Here is a 17178-nt window from a genome sequence, read left to right as displayed (position 1 = left end):
ATGGGTACCTTATTTTTGACAAAGGAGGCAAGAATATGCAATGGGGCAAAGACAGCCTCTTCAATAAATGGTGCTGGGAAAACTGGGCAGCTACTGAAATAATGAAACACCCTACACAAATATAAACTCAAAATTGATTAAAGACCTAAATGTAAGACCAGAAACTATAAAACTCTTAGAGGAGAACAAAGGCAGAACACTCGATGACATAAATCAAAGCAAAATCCTCTATGACCCCCTACAAAAATCTGTAAAGCAATTATCCTTCAATTAAAAAATAAATTAAAAAAAAGAGCTCATTACTCAAGGACAAGTGGAAAATTAAGAAAATTTAACATGATAGTGAAAGAAAGTAATACACAAGTGCTTGGACCTGGTGCACTGGGAAGACCCAGAGGGATTGGGTAGAGAGGGAGGTGGGAGGGGAGATCGGGATGGGGAATACATGTAAATCCATGGCTAATTCATGTCAATGTATGACAAAAACCACTACAATATTGTAAAGTAATTAGCCTCCAACTAATAAAAATAAATGAGAAAAATAAATTAAAAAAAAGAAAGTAAAATTTAAGAAGATATACTAAGATTTAGAAAGCATATCACTCAAATGCCCAAATGATTAAAAATAACTAACTTAAAAATGTTACAACTTGATACAAATAGGTAGGTAGTGATCATTACAACCAGGTAATTTGGCAGTCAAAAAACAAGAGTGTACACATTATATTTAAGCTTTGATCAGTCTCCCTTCTAGGAATTTACCATGAGGCTATAATTGCATAATTATTCCAAAATGTATATCTATATAAGGATGTTTATTAGAGTGTAAAGATTCATAATAATGGATTTCTAAAATGTTACTTTTCATTTTTAGGCTAAATACTATTTGTCAAAAAATGATGATATAGGCCTAGATTTTAAGATATAAAAGTTTCCCATAATAGTCTCCAAGTAAGAAAAAAGGGTATAAATAAGTGGTTTTATATTTTTTCTTTAGAAGAATTATTAAGGATATATATACCTATTATATGGAATAAATCTAACGGAAATTAACAGAAGTTTTCTTTGGGTATTGTGATGAGAAATTTATCTGTAATTCATATACCTACCAATGTACTTTGGATATTTTAATAAATATGTGATCATCATTAAAAATCAGAAGGGGAAGTGCAGGTGGTGCTAGTGGTAGAGAACCAGCTCACCAATTTAAAAGACATAAGAGTCACAAGTTCAATCCCTGGGTCGGGAAGATCCCCTGGAGGAGGGAATGGCAACCCACTCCAGCCTGCCTGGAGAATCCCATGGGCAGAGAAACTTGTGGGCTACAGTCCACGGGGTCACAAAGAGTCAGACATGACTGAAGGGACTAAGCACCCATGCACATATATTCTGTAGGTTTTGGCTTTTTTAAAATAAAAATCTCCATATTTTAATTCATTGCTAGTTAGTTCTAAAGTTTATTTTGTTATCCCTACTTTCCCCTCAATGAATTTCAGAATCTTTTTCTAAATTTTCTCTACCCCTGTACATAAAAAATATTTTGAATGAGTTTATGTTAAATATACTGAAGCCTACCTAGGAGGCCCTAGTGGTAAAGAACTCGCCTGCCAATACAAGCGACTTGAGATGAGGGTTCACTCTCTGGATCGGCAAGATCCTCTGGAGGAGGGCATGCAATCCACTCCAGTAATCCTGCCTAGAGAATTTCATGGACAGAGGTAGCCCAGAAGGCTATAGCTCATGAGGTCGAAAAGGGTCAGACATGACTGAAGCAATTTAGCACAGCACCTATACATAGATTATTGATGTTTGAAAAGAATAAGCCTTAAAGTTAAAAGCATAAAAAAAGAAGTAAAGACAAGCAGATTCAAGTTAAATGGAAAAGGAAAGAAAAATATTTTAGATAACTGGACTCAAAATTTACAGAAATCCTTTGTCAAAATTTTAGGAAACATTTAATTACTTATAAAATAAATGTAAAACTTAATAAGCATTATAATAGTAAAAATAAAAATCATACATTTAATTGAACCCTGACAGCTTTCAGTTCAGCTCACTTCAGTTGCTCAGTCGTGTCTGACTCTGCAACCCCATGAAATGCAGCATGCCAGGCCTCCCTGTCCATCACCACTCCCGGAGTCCAACCAAACCCATGTCTATTGAGTCAGTGATGCCATCCAACCATCTCATCCTCTGTCATCTCCTTCTCCTCCTGCCTTCAATCTTTCCTAGCACCAGGGTCTTTTCCGATGAGTCAGCTCTTCACATCAGGTGGCCAAAATACTGGAGTTTCAGCCTCAACATCAGTCCTTCCAATGAACACTCAGGATTGATCTCCTTTAGGATGGACTAGTCAGATCTCCCTGCAGTACAAGGGACTCTGAAGAGTCTTCTCCAACACCACAGTTCAAAAGCATCAATTCTTCGGCCCTCAGCTTTCTTCACAGTCCAACTCTCATATCCATACATGACCACTGGAAAAACCATAGCCTTGACTAGATGGACCTTTGTTGGCAATGTAATGTCTCTGCTTTTTAATATGCTGTCTAGGTTGGTCATAACTCTTCTTCCAAAGAATAAGTGGCTTTTAATTTCATGGCTGCAGTCACCATCTGCAGTGATTTTGGAGCCCAGAAAAATAAAGTCAGCCACTGTTTCCACTGTTTCCCCATCTATTTGCCACGAAGTGAAGGGACCAGATGCCATGATCTTAGTTTTCTGAATGTTGAGCTTTAAGCCAACTTTTTCACTCTCCTCTTTTACTTTCAAGAGGTTCTATAGTTCTTCTTCACTTTCTGCCATAAGGGTGGTGTCATCTGCATATCTGAGGTTACTGATATTTCTCCCAGCAATGTTGATTCCAGCTTGTGCTTCATCCAGCCCAGCATTTCTCATGATGTACTCTGCATATAAGTTAAATAAGCAGGGTGACAATACACAGCCTTGATGTATTCCTTTTCCTATTTGGAATCAGTCTGTTGTTCCATGTCCAGTTTTAACTGTTGCTTCCTGACCTGCAGTCTAATAGCTTTAGAATATGCCAAACTGCTGAACAGTAATAAAAGTATTAGAGTAATAAAATATATGCTCCTGCCTGCAGCGTGTTAGAGTTCTTGTTGCTTGATATTCTAACCTACCCTTGACATTGCCAGTTCTTTTAATTTCAGCCACTCTTATAAGGGTATAGGGAACACTTGTTTTTATTTTAGTTTGCCTTTTTCTGATGACAAATGATGTTAAGCAATTTTTCATGTTTTGAGCCTCTTTTGTACCATCTTCTGTGAAGTGTCTTTTCAAATGTTTTGCCTATTAGGCTCCTGCCTTTTGTTATTGCTTGGCAGGAATCCTGTATGTGTTCTGAATCCCTTATTGGAAATATGTATTACAAACATCGTCTCCCACGTTGTGAATTCCCTTCTCTCTTTCACAAGGGTGTCTTTTGTGAAGCAAAGCTTCCTAAATTTTTTTAAAAACTTTATTCTACTGAGGTTAGAGACACATAAATGAAATCTATTCTCTTAAATTTTTAAGCATACAATGCGGTGCTGCCGCATGCAAGCTCAGCTGTGTCTGACTTTTTGTGACCCCATGGACTATAACCCACGAGGCTCCTCTCTCCATGGGATTTTCCAGGCAAAAATACTGGAATGGGTTGCCATTTCCTCCTCTAGCGGATCTTCCCAACCTAGGTATCAAACTCGCATCTCCTGGCAGGTGGATTCTTCATCACTTGTGCCACCTGGGAACAACAATATGGATGATGGTATACAGCACATGTCTAGATTTTGCACAACTAAGACTTCATTCTCATTGATTGGCAACATCCCACTTTCCCTTCACCCCAACCTGAGGCAACTAAAATTCTACTCTCAGTCCTAGGAGCTTCGCAATTTGAGATATCCTAAAAGGAATCATGCAGTGATTTGTCCTTTTGTGGCTGGCTTATTTTAATTAGCATAATGTCCTCAAGGTTCAACTCTGTGATAATATATGCAGGATTTCCTTCATTTTTATGGCTGAACATTCCATTATATTTATATACCACATTTTTTTATCCATTCATCCAGTGATGGACACTGAGTTTGTGTTGTGCTGCAACGAACATGAAAATGCTAATACTTCTTTGAGATCTTGATTTCAATTCTTCTGGGAAATACATATCGAAGTAGGATTGCTGGGTCATACAGTAGTCCTATTTTTTAATTTTTTGAGGAATCTCCAATAGTTTTGAGCAATGGCTACAATATTTTGCATTCCCACCAACAATGTAATGGAGAAGGAAATGGCAAACCACTCCAGTATTCTTACTTGCGAAATCCCATGGACAAAGAAGCCTGGTGGGCTAGGGGGTCACAAGAGTCGGACACAATTTAGTGACTAAACCACCACCACAACCAAGTAAAATGATTCCAATATCTCTGCATCCTTGCCAACATTTGTTGACTTGTGGGTTTTTTAAATAATAGCCATTCTAATGGGTGATGCCTCATGTGGTTTTGATTTTCATTTCCCTGATGACGAGTGACCTGAACTATCTTTTCCTACTATACCTATTCATCATAAGTATGGCATTTGGGGAGAAGCATCTATTCAACACTTTAGCCCATTTTAAAATCAGGTATTAATTTTTTTATTGATAGTAGGAGTAACATGTGTTTGGTTATTAATTCTTTATCTGATACTTGGTTTACAAATATTTTCCCCCTTTCCATAGATTGCTCATTGACTCTATTAAATGTTTTCCTTGCTATGCAGAAGGTTTTAGTTTGATGGAGCCCTACATGTCTATTTTTTGCTTTTGTTGCCTGTACTTTTGGTATTAATCCAAAAATTCATTGCTAAGACCAATGATATGAAGCTTTCTCCCTATGTTTTCTTCTAGGATTTTTATAGTTTGGGGTCACATTTAAGATTTTAATCCATTTCGAGTTTATTTTTGTGTCTGATATAAGGTAAAGGTTCAATTTCATTCTTATTCATATCCGGTTTTGCCAATACCATTTCCAAATGTGTATTCTTGGCACCAAAGATCATTTGACTATGTATGTGGGGGTTGAATCCTGCACTATTTCATTTCATTGGTATTTGTCTTTGTAATAGTATCATGCTCTTTTAATTATAGTATTTAATTACTGCTTGTGATATATTTAAAAATCAGGAAGTTTGATGCCTCCAGCTTTGTTCTCAAAATGTTTTGGCTATTGAGGGTCTTTGTGGTTCCACATCAATTAATTTTTTATATTTCTGTGAAAATGCCATTATAATTTTGATAGACATTTCATTGAATTTGTAGATTTTTTAACTTTTTATATTGTATTGGGTTATAGTTGATTAATTACAGGTGAACATAAAAGGGATTCAAACATACATATGCATGTATCTATTCTCCCCCAGACTCTCCTCCCATCCAGGCTGCCACATAACATTGAGCAGAGTTCCCTGTGCTATACAGTAGGTCCTTTTTGGTTATCCATTTTAAATAGAGCAGTATGTACATGTCCATCCAAAGATCCCTAAATATTCCTTCTCCTCACCCTCCCCTCCTGGCAACTATAAGCTCAATCTTGAAGTCTGTGAATCTGTTTCTCTTTCGTGAGTTCAATTGTATCACTTCTTTTTAGATTCCATATATAAGGAATGTCACATGATATTTCTCTGTCTCTGTCTGATTTACTTCACTCACTATGACATTCTCTAGATCTATCCATGTTGCTGCAAATGGCATTCTTTCATTTTTTTTTAATGGCTAATATAGGAACTGCTTCAATGTTTTCCACTTTAAGTATAAATTCAGTTCAGTTCAGTCGCTCAGTCATGTCCAACTCTTTGTGACTCCATGGACTGCAGCACACCAGGCCTCCCTGTCCATCACCAACTTCCAGAGTTTACTCAAACTCATGTCCATTGACTTGGTGATGCCATTCAACCATCTCATCCTCTGTTGTCCCCATCTCCTCCCACCTTTGATCTGTCCCAGCATCAGGGCCTTTTCTAATGAGTCAGTTCATCACATAAAGTGGCCAAAGTATTGGAGTTTCATTTTCAGCATCAGTCCTTCCAATGGATATTCAGGATTGATTTCCTTTAGGATGGACTGGTAGGATCTCCTTGCAGTCCAAGAGACTCTCAAGAGTCTTCTCCAACACCACAGTTCAAAAGCATCAATTCTTTGGTGCTCAGATTTCTTTATAGTCCAACCCTCACATTCATACATGACCACTGGAAAAACCATAGCTTTAACTAGATGGACCTTTGTTGACAAAGTAATGTCTCTGCTTTTTAATATGCTGTCTAGGTTGGTCATAACTTTCCTTCCAAGGAACAAGTGTCTTTTAATTTCATGGCTGCCGTCACCATCTACAGTGATTTTGGAGCCCAAAAAAATAAAGTCTGTCACTGTTTTCACCGCTGGAGCAGTGGCTGCGTGACACAGGAGCAAGGTTGAGAAGATAACCCCCATCCAAGGGCAAGATGGTAGAAGGGGGAAAATTGTGTTTAGAATCCAACCCCATGCCCACCAGAGACGCTCAAGGGCTCAAACAAACCTTGGGCACACCAGGACCCAGAGACCTCACAGAAACTGAGACAGAACTGTGTTAGAGTATCTCCTGTGGAGGTATGGGTCAGCAGTGGACTTCCACAGGCACAGGGGCTCTGGGTCCAGCAGACCTGGGTATGACATAAGCCCTCTTGGAGGAGGTCACCATTAACCCTACCATAGAGCCGCCAGAACTTACACAGGACTGGGAAAACAGACTCTGGAGACCACAAACAGAACCTTGTGTGCACCAGGACCCAGGAGAAAGAAGCAGAGACCCCAGTAAATAACAGGGAGGAAATAGAGTCCCACCCATCAACAGAAAATTTGATTAAAGATTTACTGAGCATGAGCCCTCCCCATCAGAACAAGACCCAGTCTCCCCTTCAGTCAGTCTCACCCATCAGGAAGCTTCCATAAGCCTCTTATCCTTCTCCATCAGAGGGCAGACAGACTGAAAACCACAATCACAGAAAACTAACCATTCTGGTCACATGGACCACAGCCTTATCTAACTCAATGAAACTATGAGCAATGCCGAGTAGGGCCACCCAAGACATATGGGTCATGGTGGAGAGTTCTGGCAAAACGTGGTCCACTGGAGAAGGGAATGCCAACCACTTCAGTATTCTTACCTTTAGACCCCATGAACAGTATGAAAAGGCAAAAAGATGCACTGAAAGATGAACTCCCAGGTCGGTAGGTGCCCAGAATGCTACTGGAGATCAGTGGAGAAATGACTCCAGAAAGAATGAAGAGATGGAGCCAAAGCAAAAACAACACACAGTTGTGGATGTGACTGGTGATGGAAGTAAAGTCTGATGCTGCAAAGGGCAACATTGCATAGGAACATGGAATGTTAGGTTCATGAATCAAGGGAAACTGGAAGTGGTCAAACAGGAGATGGCAAAAGTGAACATCAACATTTTAAGAATCAGCAAAGTAAAATGGACTGGAATGGGAGAATTTAACTCAGATGACTATTATATCTACAACTGTGGGCAAGAATCCCTTAGAAGAAATGAAGTAGCCATCGTAGTCAACAAAAGAGTCCAAAATGCAGTACTTTGGTACAATCTCAAAAATGACAGAATGATCTCTGTTCGTTTCCAAGGCAAACCATTCAATACCACAGTAATCCAAGTCTATGCCTTGACCAATAATGCTGAAGAAGCTGAAGTTGAACAGTTCTATGAAGACCTACAAGACCTTCTAGAACTAACACCCAAAAAAGATGTCCTTTTCATTATACAGGACTGGAATGCAAAAGTAGGAAGTCAAGAAACATCTGGACTAACAGACAAATTTTGCCTTGGAGTACAGAATGAAGCAGGGTAAAGGCTAATAGACTTCTGCCAAGAGAACACACCGGTCATAGCAAACACCTTCTTCCAACAACACAAGAGAAGACTCTACACATGGACATCACCAGATGGTCAACACTGAAATCAGATTGATTATATTCTTTGCAGCCAAAGATGGAGGAAACTCTATACAGTCAGCAAAAACAAGACCGGGAGTTGACTGTGGCTCAGATCATGAACTCCTTATTGCCAAATTCAGACCTAAATTGAAGAAAATAGGGAAAACTACTAGACCATGCAGGTATGACTTAAATCAAATCCCTTACCATTTTACAGCGGAAGTGAGAAATAGATTCAAGGGATTAGATCTGATAGACAAACTGCCTGAAGAACTATGGACAGAGGTTCGTGACATTGTAGAGGAGGCAGGGATCAAACCCCAAGAAAAAGAAATGCAAAAAGGCAAAATGGCTGTCTGAGGAGACCTTACAAATAGCTGTTAAAAGAAGAGGAGTAAAAGGCAAAGGAGAAAAGGAAAGATATACCCATTTGAATGTAGAGTCCCAAAGAATAGCATGAGAGAGAAGAACATCTTTCTCAGTGATCAATGCAAACAAACTGAGGAAAACAATAGAATGGGAAAGACTAGAGATCTTTTCAAGAAAATTAGAGATACCAGGGGAACATTTCATGCAAAGATGGGCACAATAAAGGACAGAAATGCTATGGACCTAACAGAAGCAGAAGATATTAAGAAGAGGTGGCAACAATACACAGAAGAACTATACAAAAAAAGATCTCATGACCCAGATATCATGATGGTGTGATCACTCACCTAGAGCCAGACATCCTGGCATGAAAAGTCAAGTGGGCCTTTGGAAGCATCACTAGGAACAAAGCCAGTGGAGGTGATGGAATTCCAGACGAGCTATTTCAAATCCTAAAAGATGATGCTGTGAAAGTGCTGCACTCAGTACGCCAGCAAATTTGGAAAACTCAGCAGTGGCCACAGGACTGGAAGAGGTCAGTTTTCATTCTAATCCCAAAGAAAGGCAATGCCAAAGAATGCTCAAATGACTGTACAATTGCACTCATTTTACACACTAGCAAACTAATACTCAAACTTCTCCAAGCCAGGCTTCAACAGTACATGAACCATGAACTTTCAGATGTTCAAGCTGGATTTAGAAAGGCAGAGGAACCAGAGATCAAATTGCCAACATCCACTGGATCATAGAAAAAGCAAGAGAGTTCCAGAAAAACATCTATTTCTGCTTTATTGACTATGCCAAAACCTTTGACTGTGTAGATCACAATAAACTGTGGAAAATTCTGAAAGAGATGGGAGTACCAGACCACCTGACCTGCCTCTTGAGAAATCTGTATGCAGGTCAGGAAGCAACAGTTAGAACTGGACATGGAAAAACAGACTGGTTTCAATCAGGAAAGGAGTATGTTAAGGCTGTTAATGTCACCCTTCTTATTGAACTTATATGCAGAGTACATTATGAGATATGCTGGGCTGGATGAAGCACAAGCTGCAATCAAGATTGCCGGGAGTAATATCAATAACCTCAGATATGCAGATGACACCACTCTTATGGTAAAAAGCAAAGAAGAACTAAAGAGCCTCTTGATGAAAGTGAAAGAGCAGAGTGGAAAAAGTTGGCTTAAAGCTCAACATTCAGAAAACTAAGATCACGGCATCTGGTTCCATCACTTCATGGTAAATAGATGGAGAAACAATGGAAACAGTTAGTGTAAATTAGCAGTGAGTTTCTCATATATATGGCTTTTACTATGTTGTAAATTCCTTCTGTTCTTAATTTGTTGAAAGGATATATCATAAAGACGTTTTAAATTTGTCAAATGTTTTTTCTATATCTACTGAGACAATCTTGTCATTTTCATTCTTCATTTGGTTAATGTGGCGGGTGTTATCACATTGATTAATTTTCATATGTTGAACCATCCTTGCACTCCCATGATATCACTTTGCCATGGTGCATAATCCTTTCCATGTGCTGTTGAATTTGGTTTTGCTAGTATCTGTTGAGAATTCTTGCATCTATATTCATCACAGATACTAACTTGTAGTTTCCTTTTTCTGTGGAGTTCTTACCAATTTTGGTATCAGAGTAATGCTGTCCCCATAAAATGAGCTTGTGTTTTCACCTTTATAGTTTTTGGAACAGTTTTAGAATACTGACTTTATTTGTTTTGTTTTGTTTTTTTTCCCCCATTTATTTTTCTTAGTTGGACTCTGTGGGAGAAGGCAAGGGTGGGATGTTTTGAGAGAACAGCATAGAATACTGACTTTAATTCCTATTTAAATGTTTGGCAGAATTCACTAGTAAAACCAATCTGTCCTGGGCTTTTCTTTGTTGTGAGGGTTTTAATTACTGGTTCACTCTCCTTACTAGGTTTTAATCTGCTCACTTTCTATTTCTTCATGATTTAATCTTGGCATGTTACATGTTTCCAGGAATGTATTTATTTCTTTTTGGTTTTTCAGTTTTTTACCATACAAATGTTCATAGTAATCTTTAAGGAACTATAAACCATAAAAATATTAATTCTGTGGTATTTGTAATGATACTATTTCTGGTTTTATTATATTAGTCTTCTCCCTATTTGTGCTAGTGAGCCTAGCTAAAGGTTTGTTAATTTCTTTCTTTTTTCAAAAAAAAAAAAAACATGCTTACGTCTAGATTTTTAAAATTGCTTTTCTATTCTTCATTTTCTTCATCTCTGCCCTAACCTTTATTATTTCCTTCCTCCCACTTAATATGGGTTTACTTTATTTTCTTCATTCCTTGATGGCTGTCAAGTTCAGTGGTTATTTGAGATCTTAAGACAGTAAAATGAATGAAAACTCCACGACTCTATCTTATTAACAACAATTTTTTTCTGACATAAAAATATAACTATAAGCACATCTGACATCTTTACAATATCAGTCTTCTTTTCATGTGGTAGTAGAACATCATCAAGATATAAGTTCACCTTACCAAACCTCAAAAAAAAAAAAAACTATATGATCATAAATGCTAGTGTGGGTACACAAAAATCACTCCTTTGGTGTGGGTCAGGGAGGGTTGAGACATCATGAAACCAAGTTTTATTATTCAGCATTATAAAATTATCTACAATGGGTGGGGACCGTATAAGAATATTATGAACAAGTGCTTGGTTTTAAATGAGTGATTTTAAGTGCTTCTTGTGCAATGGTCGAAAGGTACGATGCAGAACGGTTAATTCTGCTCTACTCACCTGACGCTGGGGAGGGACCTGCTGTCCGTGCTGCTTTCTTCCGATGCAGATCTGTAACACCGACAATGTTTATTTTTAAAAAGTGGGAGATTTTTAAAATCTTAATCAAGTGACTATTTGAATGGAGAATGTTCTTCAGAGAAATAGTGATTCACTAACTAAAATGTCTCCTTCCAGGGAAATAAAAGCAATAAAACAACAGCCATGTCAATATTAGGAGAAACGCCACCAGCCATCTTGCTATGTCGACCTAATCTTCACATTCTCATTTCGCATTTACTCTAATATTTATGGTATAAGCCCACATATTTGCAGGCAGGCCCCTTGATTCTATGGTAATCCTAACTCTCACCCAAGTTAAGCCAAAACCATAAAGTAGCAATCCAAAGTTTGTTTATTTTCTATACATTTCTATAGATTTCTTTCATCCTCTCATAAACATACTCATCTTCTCTTTATATCAATTCCAAGAAAGTAAAACTAGAGATAAATACTTATGTGGGAAAATACAGTAAATTATGAATAAGGGGCTCAATAATGATGCTTAAATTGTTGTGTAATGGATTACAGATAATATGATAATGTCATTTATTAATTTGGTGTACCCAGGAGTTTATGATAAATTGGAAAGCTATTATCTCACATTTTATACAGTTACAGAGAATAATTTTAAGAACATAAAGATTAAACCTTTTGCTCAAGATATCATAGTTATCAAGATATGCAATATTTAGACTAAATATTGCTATGTTTAAGACTAAATATAATTTTCTCCCCATTTCATGATGCTTCCTCCTGTCTAGGCTGATTAACATGAACTATACATGCAATTTCTAGTTGACAAATGACTTGCCCAATCATCAGTATAAAGAATTAGGAAAATAAATATTGTGCAGGCATATTCATAGATCTTATCTCTAGTGGAGTGAGGTACATTAATGAAGTTATTTACCACTGGTCTGAGGCTCTATATGTTAAAATTTTATTTTTAAATGCAGTGTTATTATTTATTCTCATGAAGAGAATTCTCTCATGTACAATATGACCATATAGACAGGAGTCTGTGGATTAAGAGCTTGCCTGGTGGCTCAGATGGTGAAGAATCCACCTGCAATGCAGAAGAGATGGGTAAGGAAGACACCCTGGAGAAGGAAATGACAACCCACTCCAGTATTCTTGCCTGGAGAATTCCATGGACAGAGGAGCCTATGGGGTACAGTCCATGGGGTCGCAAAGAGTCGGAAACAACTGAGCAGAAACTATCATAATGGATTAAGAGGCTGAATAAATCTCCACCAGACAATTGGCACCCATCCTCCTCAAGTAATACTGCTGGTAAAATGTAGTAAAACCAGAAAAAAGATGAAGGACACCAAGCCAGTTTGAAATGTATCTGTGTTTCTCTCCTCATATCGCTTTACCTATAGTCTTAGTATATTCTAGATGAACCATGAATAAATACTTTTTTCTTGACTTATTTATTTGATAAGAATAAACCATATATACCTTTCACTTTCAAGTTCTCCTTTGTAGCACAGCTCTCTTATTTTATCCTGCTTTATTATAAGAGCGGCAGCAATGATGAACACAGGTATAGAAATGTAGAAAACTAGTTGAAGTCTGCGTTTTGGATGACCAAGAGATCTTTCCTTCAAAAAACTTTTACCTTGAATGGAAAATATCATTTCAAACTATGTCAGAGATTTTATTAACCAAATAAAATGGTGCAAAGCTACTATTACCAACCATATTCCCAAACAATAAACACTTTATTCATATAGACTGTGAATACAATAAAATCCAAAAACCTAAACTAATATATTCAATGAGCTTTACTGATGGTTCTGTGTTTTCAAACTTCTACCATATGGTGATTTCCTTGATTGAAGGCGTTGCGCTTTCATGGACCACATATTTAACACCTGCAAGTATTTCTTCAATTCTGTTCTGGTACAGGGTTTCTGAGGTTCAAACATATATATCGCAAAGAGTATTGGGATTTTACCTGTATGTGAGAATTGAATCTGGGGTGTGTGGCATTTGGGCTTCTTTGGTGGCTCAGACGGTAAAGAATTTGCCTGCAGTGCAAGAGACCCGGGTTCAATCCTAGGTCGGGAAGATCCGCTGGAGAAGGGAGTGACTACCAACTCCAGTATTCTTGCCTAGAGAATTTCATGGCCAGAGAAGCCTGGGGAGCTACACTCCATGGGCTCACAAAGAGTTGGACACAACTGAGCACCTAAAACTTTCACACTTTATGTGGCATTTAATTTTTCTTATATGACTAGAATTTTTTCTAAAAATTAAAAAGTAATACTCTAAATAACTTATTTAACTAAGTTCTTTAATCAAATACATCAAATATGTGGCAATAGGAAATTGTTAAAAACAACTCTAGATTTTATAGAATGCATGCTAAATCTGCCTGACCCACTTCTGATTGACAAGTGCTAATATTTACATTTTCCTCATCTGTTCTTATAGATTCTCAGCTGACATCTGTATTCACCTTCCCGGAGTCCTAATGTATTGAGTCCTGCTTTCTTCATAATTTGTTGGCTTGCTTCCTTTTATTTGATATGAACTCTTCGGCAATGTGGGAGTTCTGGGTTCAATCCCTGGGGTGGGAAGATCCCCTGGAGAAGGGAACGGCTACCCATTCCAGAATTCTGGCCTGGAGAATTCCATGAGCTAGGGTCCATGGGGTCACAAAGAGTTAGACACGACTAAGTGACCTTCTCTTCACTTCACTTCCTGCTCTATCACTTCTTAGCCACATGGAGGAGCTGACAGTCAGAAGAGCAACTCGCCAGCTACAGTGTGGATGATCGCTGAGGCTCAAAATTCCTCTTACACTGTTGGTGGGAATGCAAACTAGTACAGCCGCTATGGAGAACAGTGTGGAGACTTCTTTTAAAAGTGGAAATAGAACTGCCATATGACCCAGCAATCCCACTTCTGGGCATACACACTGAGGAAACCAGATCTGAAAGAGATACATGCACCCCAATGTTCATCACAGCACTGTTTATAATAGCCAAGACATGGAAGCAACCTAGATGCCCATCAGCAGATGAATGGATAAGGAAGCTGTGGTACATATACACCATGGAATATTACTCAGCCATTAAAAAGAATTCATTTGAATCAGTTCTAATGAGATGGATGAAACTGGAGCCCCTTATACAGAGTGAAGTAAGCCAGAAAGATAAAGAACATTACAGCATACTAACACATATATGTGGAATTTAGAAAGATGGTAACAATAACCCTATATGCAAAACAGAAAAACAGACACAGATATACAGAACACACTTTTGGACTCTGTGGGAGAAGGTGAGGGTGGGATGTTTCAAGAGAACAGCATTGAAACATGTATATTATCTATAGTGAAGCAGATCACCAGCCCAGGTTGGATGCATGAGACAAGTGCTCGGGCCTGGTGCACTGGGAAGACTCAGAGGGACTGGGTAGAGAGGGAGGTGGGAGGGGGGATCGGGATGGGGAATACATGTAAATCCATGGCTGATTCATGTCAATGTATGACAAAACCCACTACAATATTGTAAAGTAATTAGCCTCTAACTAATAAAAATAAATGAAAAAAAAAAAAAAGAAGAAGTAGTAGTAGTCAGTGAAAAATGCAAAAAAGAAAAAAAAAATTCTTCTCTTAGGGTAGCCCCAATTCTTCTCCTTTTTTCCCACGGTTTTTAAAGAGAGTTCAAGGTAGGAGCAACATTTTCTTTTTCAGTCAGGTCTGTGCATGTGCCTGGGGTTCCCGGTATCTTCAAGATAAAGATTACAAGATATTTGTAACTAGACAAATGAATCAGATGAAGAGATCAGCATCTCTAGTTATATTCGGCAGCTTGATTCTCAACCTCATGTATAGCCTTCTAGGTAATCATGGAGATCACGTGGCTATTTTGAAAATGAATGTAAGATATGAAAGTAGCCTTGAAACTCTTAAGCAGGATTTCCCCAGACCAGAAAAAAAAAAATAAAAAGGTCTTTCTTTCCCTTTTACTGTCTAGTTTTAATGAGCACTGTGTACTGATACCTGCCAACAAAGACTATTTTCTATAAATTCTTCTTTCAGTTTGGGATCTTCATTTAATTAATTACTCTAAGTTTCCAGTTCCCATGAGTTAAACTAGTCCCCAACAACATGCCTCAAGGATTCTACCTCCTTTCAAAGATGCCTCAGGACACCCAGCCATATAACTATTCAGTTCAGTTCAGTTCAGTCGCTCAGTCATGTGTGATTCTGCAACCCCCTGCAGCACGCCAGGCCTCCCTGTCCATCACCAACTCCTGAAGTTTACTCAAACTCATGTCCATCAAATTGGTGATGCCATCCAACCATCTCATCCTCTGTCGTCCCTTCTCCTCCTGCCTTCAATCTTTCCCAGCATCAGGGTCTTTTCAAATGAGTCAGCTCTTCACATCAGGTGGCCAAAGTAGTGGAGTTTCAGCTTCAACATCAGTCCTTCCAGTGAACACCCAGGACTGATCTCCTTTAGGATGGACTGGGTGGATCTCCTTGCAGTCCAAGGGACTCTCAAGAGTCTTCTCCAACACCACACTTCAAAAGCATCAATTCTTCGGCGCTCAGCTTTCTTCACAGTCCAACTCTCACATCCATACATGACCACTGGGAAAATCATAGCCTTGACTAGATGGACCTTTGTTGACAAAGTAATGTCTCTGCTTTTCAATATGCTGTCTAGGCTGAATATAACTCTTCTTCCAAGAAGTAATCGTCTTTTAATTTCATGGCTGCAGTCACCATCTGCAGTGACTTTGGAGCGCAAAAAAATAAATTCTGACACTGCTTCCACTGTTTCTCCATCTGTTTGCCATGAAGTGATGGAAACAGATGCTATGATCTTAGTTTTCTGAATGTTGAGCTTTAAGCCAACTTTTTCACTCTCCTCTTTCACTTTCATCAAGAGGCTTTGTAGTTCTTCTTCACTTTCTGCCATAAGGGTGGCATCATCGGCATATCTGAGGTTATTGATATTTCTCCCAGCAATGTTGATTCCATCTTGTGCTTCATCCAGCCCAGCATTTCTCATGATGTACTCTGCATATAAGTTAAATAAGCAGGGTGACAATATACAGCCTTGATGTACTCCTTTTCCTATTTGGAACCAGTCTGTTCATGTCCAGTTCTAACTGTTGCTTCCTGACCTGCATATAGGTTTCTCAAGAGGTAGGTCAGGTGGTCTGGTATTCCCATCTCTTTCAGAATTTTCCACAGTTTATTGTGATCCACACAGTCGAAGGCTTTGGCATAGTCAATAAAGCAGAAATAGATGTTTTTCTGGAACTCTCTTGCTTTTTTGATGATCCAGAGATATTGGCAAGTTGATCTCTGGTTCCTCTGCCTTTTCTAAATCCAGCTTGAACATCTGGAAGTTCTTGGTTCATATATTGCTGAAGCCTGGCTTGGAGAATTTTGAACATTACTTTACTAGCGTGTGAGATGAGTGCAATTGTGCGGTAGTTTGAGCATTCTTTGGCATTGGCTTTCTTAGGGATTGGAATGAAAACTGACCTTTCCCAGTCCTGTGGCCACTGCTGAGTTTTCCAAATTTGCTGGCATATTGAGTGCAGCACTTTCACAGCATCATCTTTCAGAATTTGAAATAGCTCAACTGGAATTCCATCACCTCCACTAGCTTTGTTCGTAGTGATGCTTTCTAAGGCCCACTTGACTTCACATTCCAGGGTGTCTGGCTCTAGGTCCTCCCTTATTTTCCCCAAATATCTCAGTCTTTATGACTCAAGGGTTTAATTGTCATATCAAATGCCCCAAAACACAGATGTGACCCTAGCAGACCTCATGAGTAAATATCAGGTATATAGGAGCCAGGATCCAGCAGCAGCAACTCCCGAAACTTTCCCCCCTCCTCCTCCAACTCCACACTACATTCAGATGGATGATGGAAAAACAAGATGAGAAGTTCTGTGTAGACACAAGATTGATCATAAATAGTAATTTCACTTTTGCACTGTTAACTACACAGTTACATGATTCCCTAGTTTCTGCAGCCAGCT

General features: G+C 38.6%; 1 protein-coding gene across 1 annotated transcript in view; it reads right to left on the bottom strand.

Moving 5' to 3' along the window:
- Positions 1–17178, bottom strand: part of LOC122687963 (disintegrin and metalloproteinase domain-containing protein 5-like) — a 127111-nt gene that overhangs the window by 15460 nt on the left and 94473 nt on the right. Inside the window, exons 19-20 of the mRNA XM_043893725.1 lie at positions 12622–12781; positions 11116–11166 (exon numbers count right to left, since the gene is read on the bottom strand). Coding sequence (XP_043749660.1) covers positions 11116–11166; positions 12622–12781 — 211 coding nt within the window. The remainder of the gene's footprint in view (positions 1–11115; positions 11167–12621; positions 12782–17178) is intronic.

This window comes from Cervus elaphus, chromosome 32, assembly GCF_910594005.1.
Source record: "Cervus elaphus chromosome 32, mCerEla1.1, whole genome shotgun sequence".
NCBI lineage: Eukaryota > Metazoa > Chordata > Mammalia > Artiodactyla > Cervidae > Cervus > Cervus elaphus.
The sequence above is the reverse complement of the archived record's forward strand: the minus strand, read 5'-3'. Positions and strand labels throughout refer to the sequence as shown.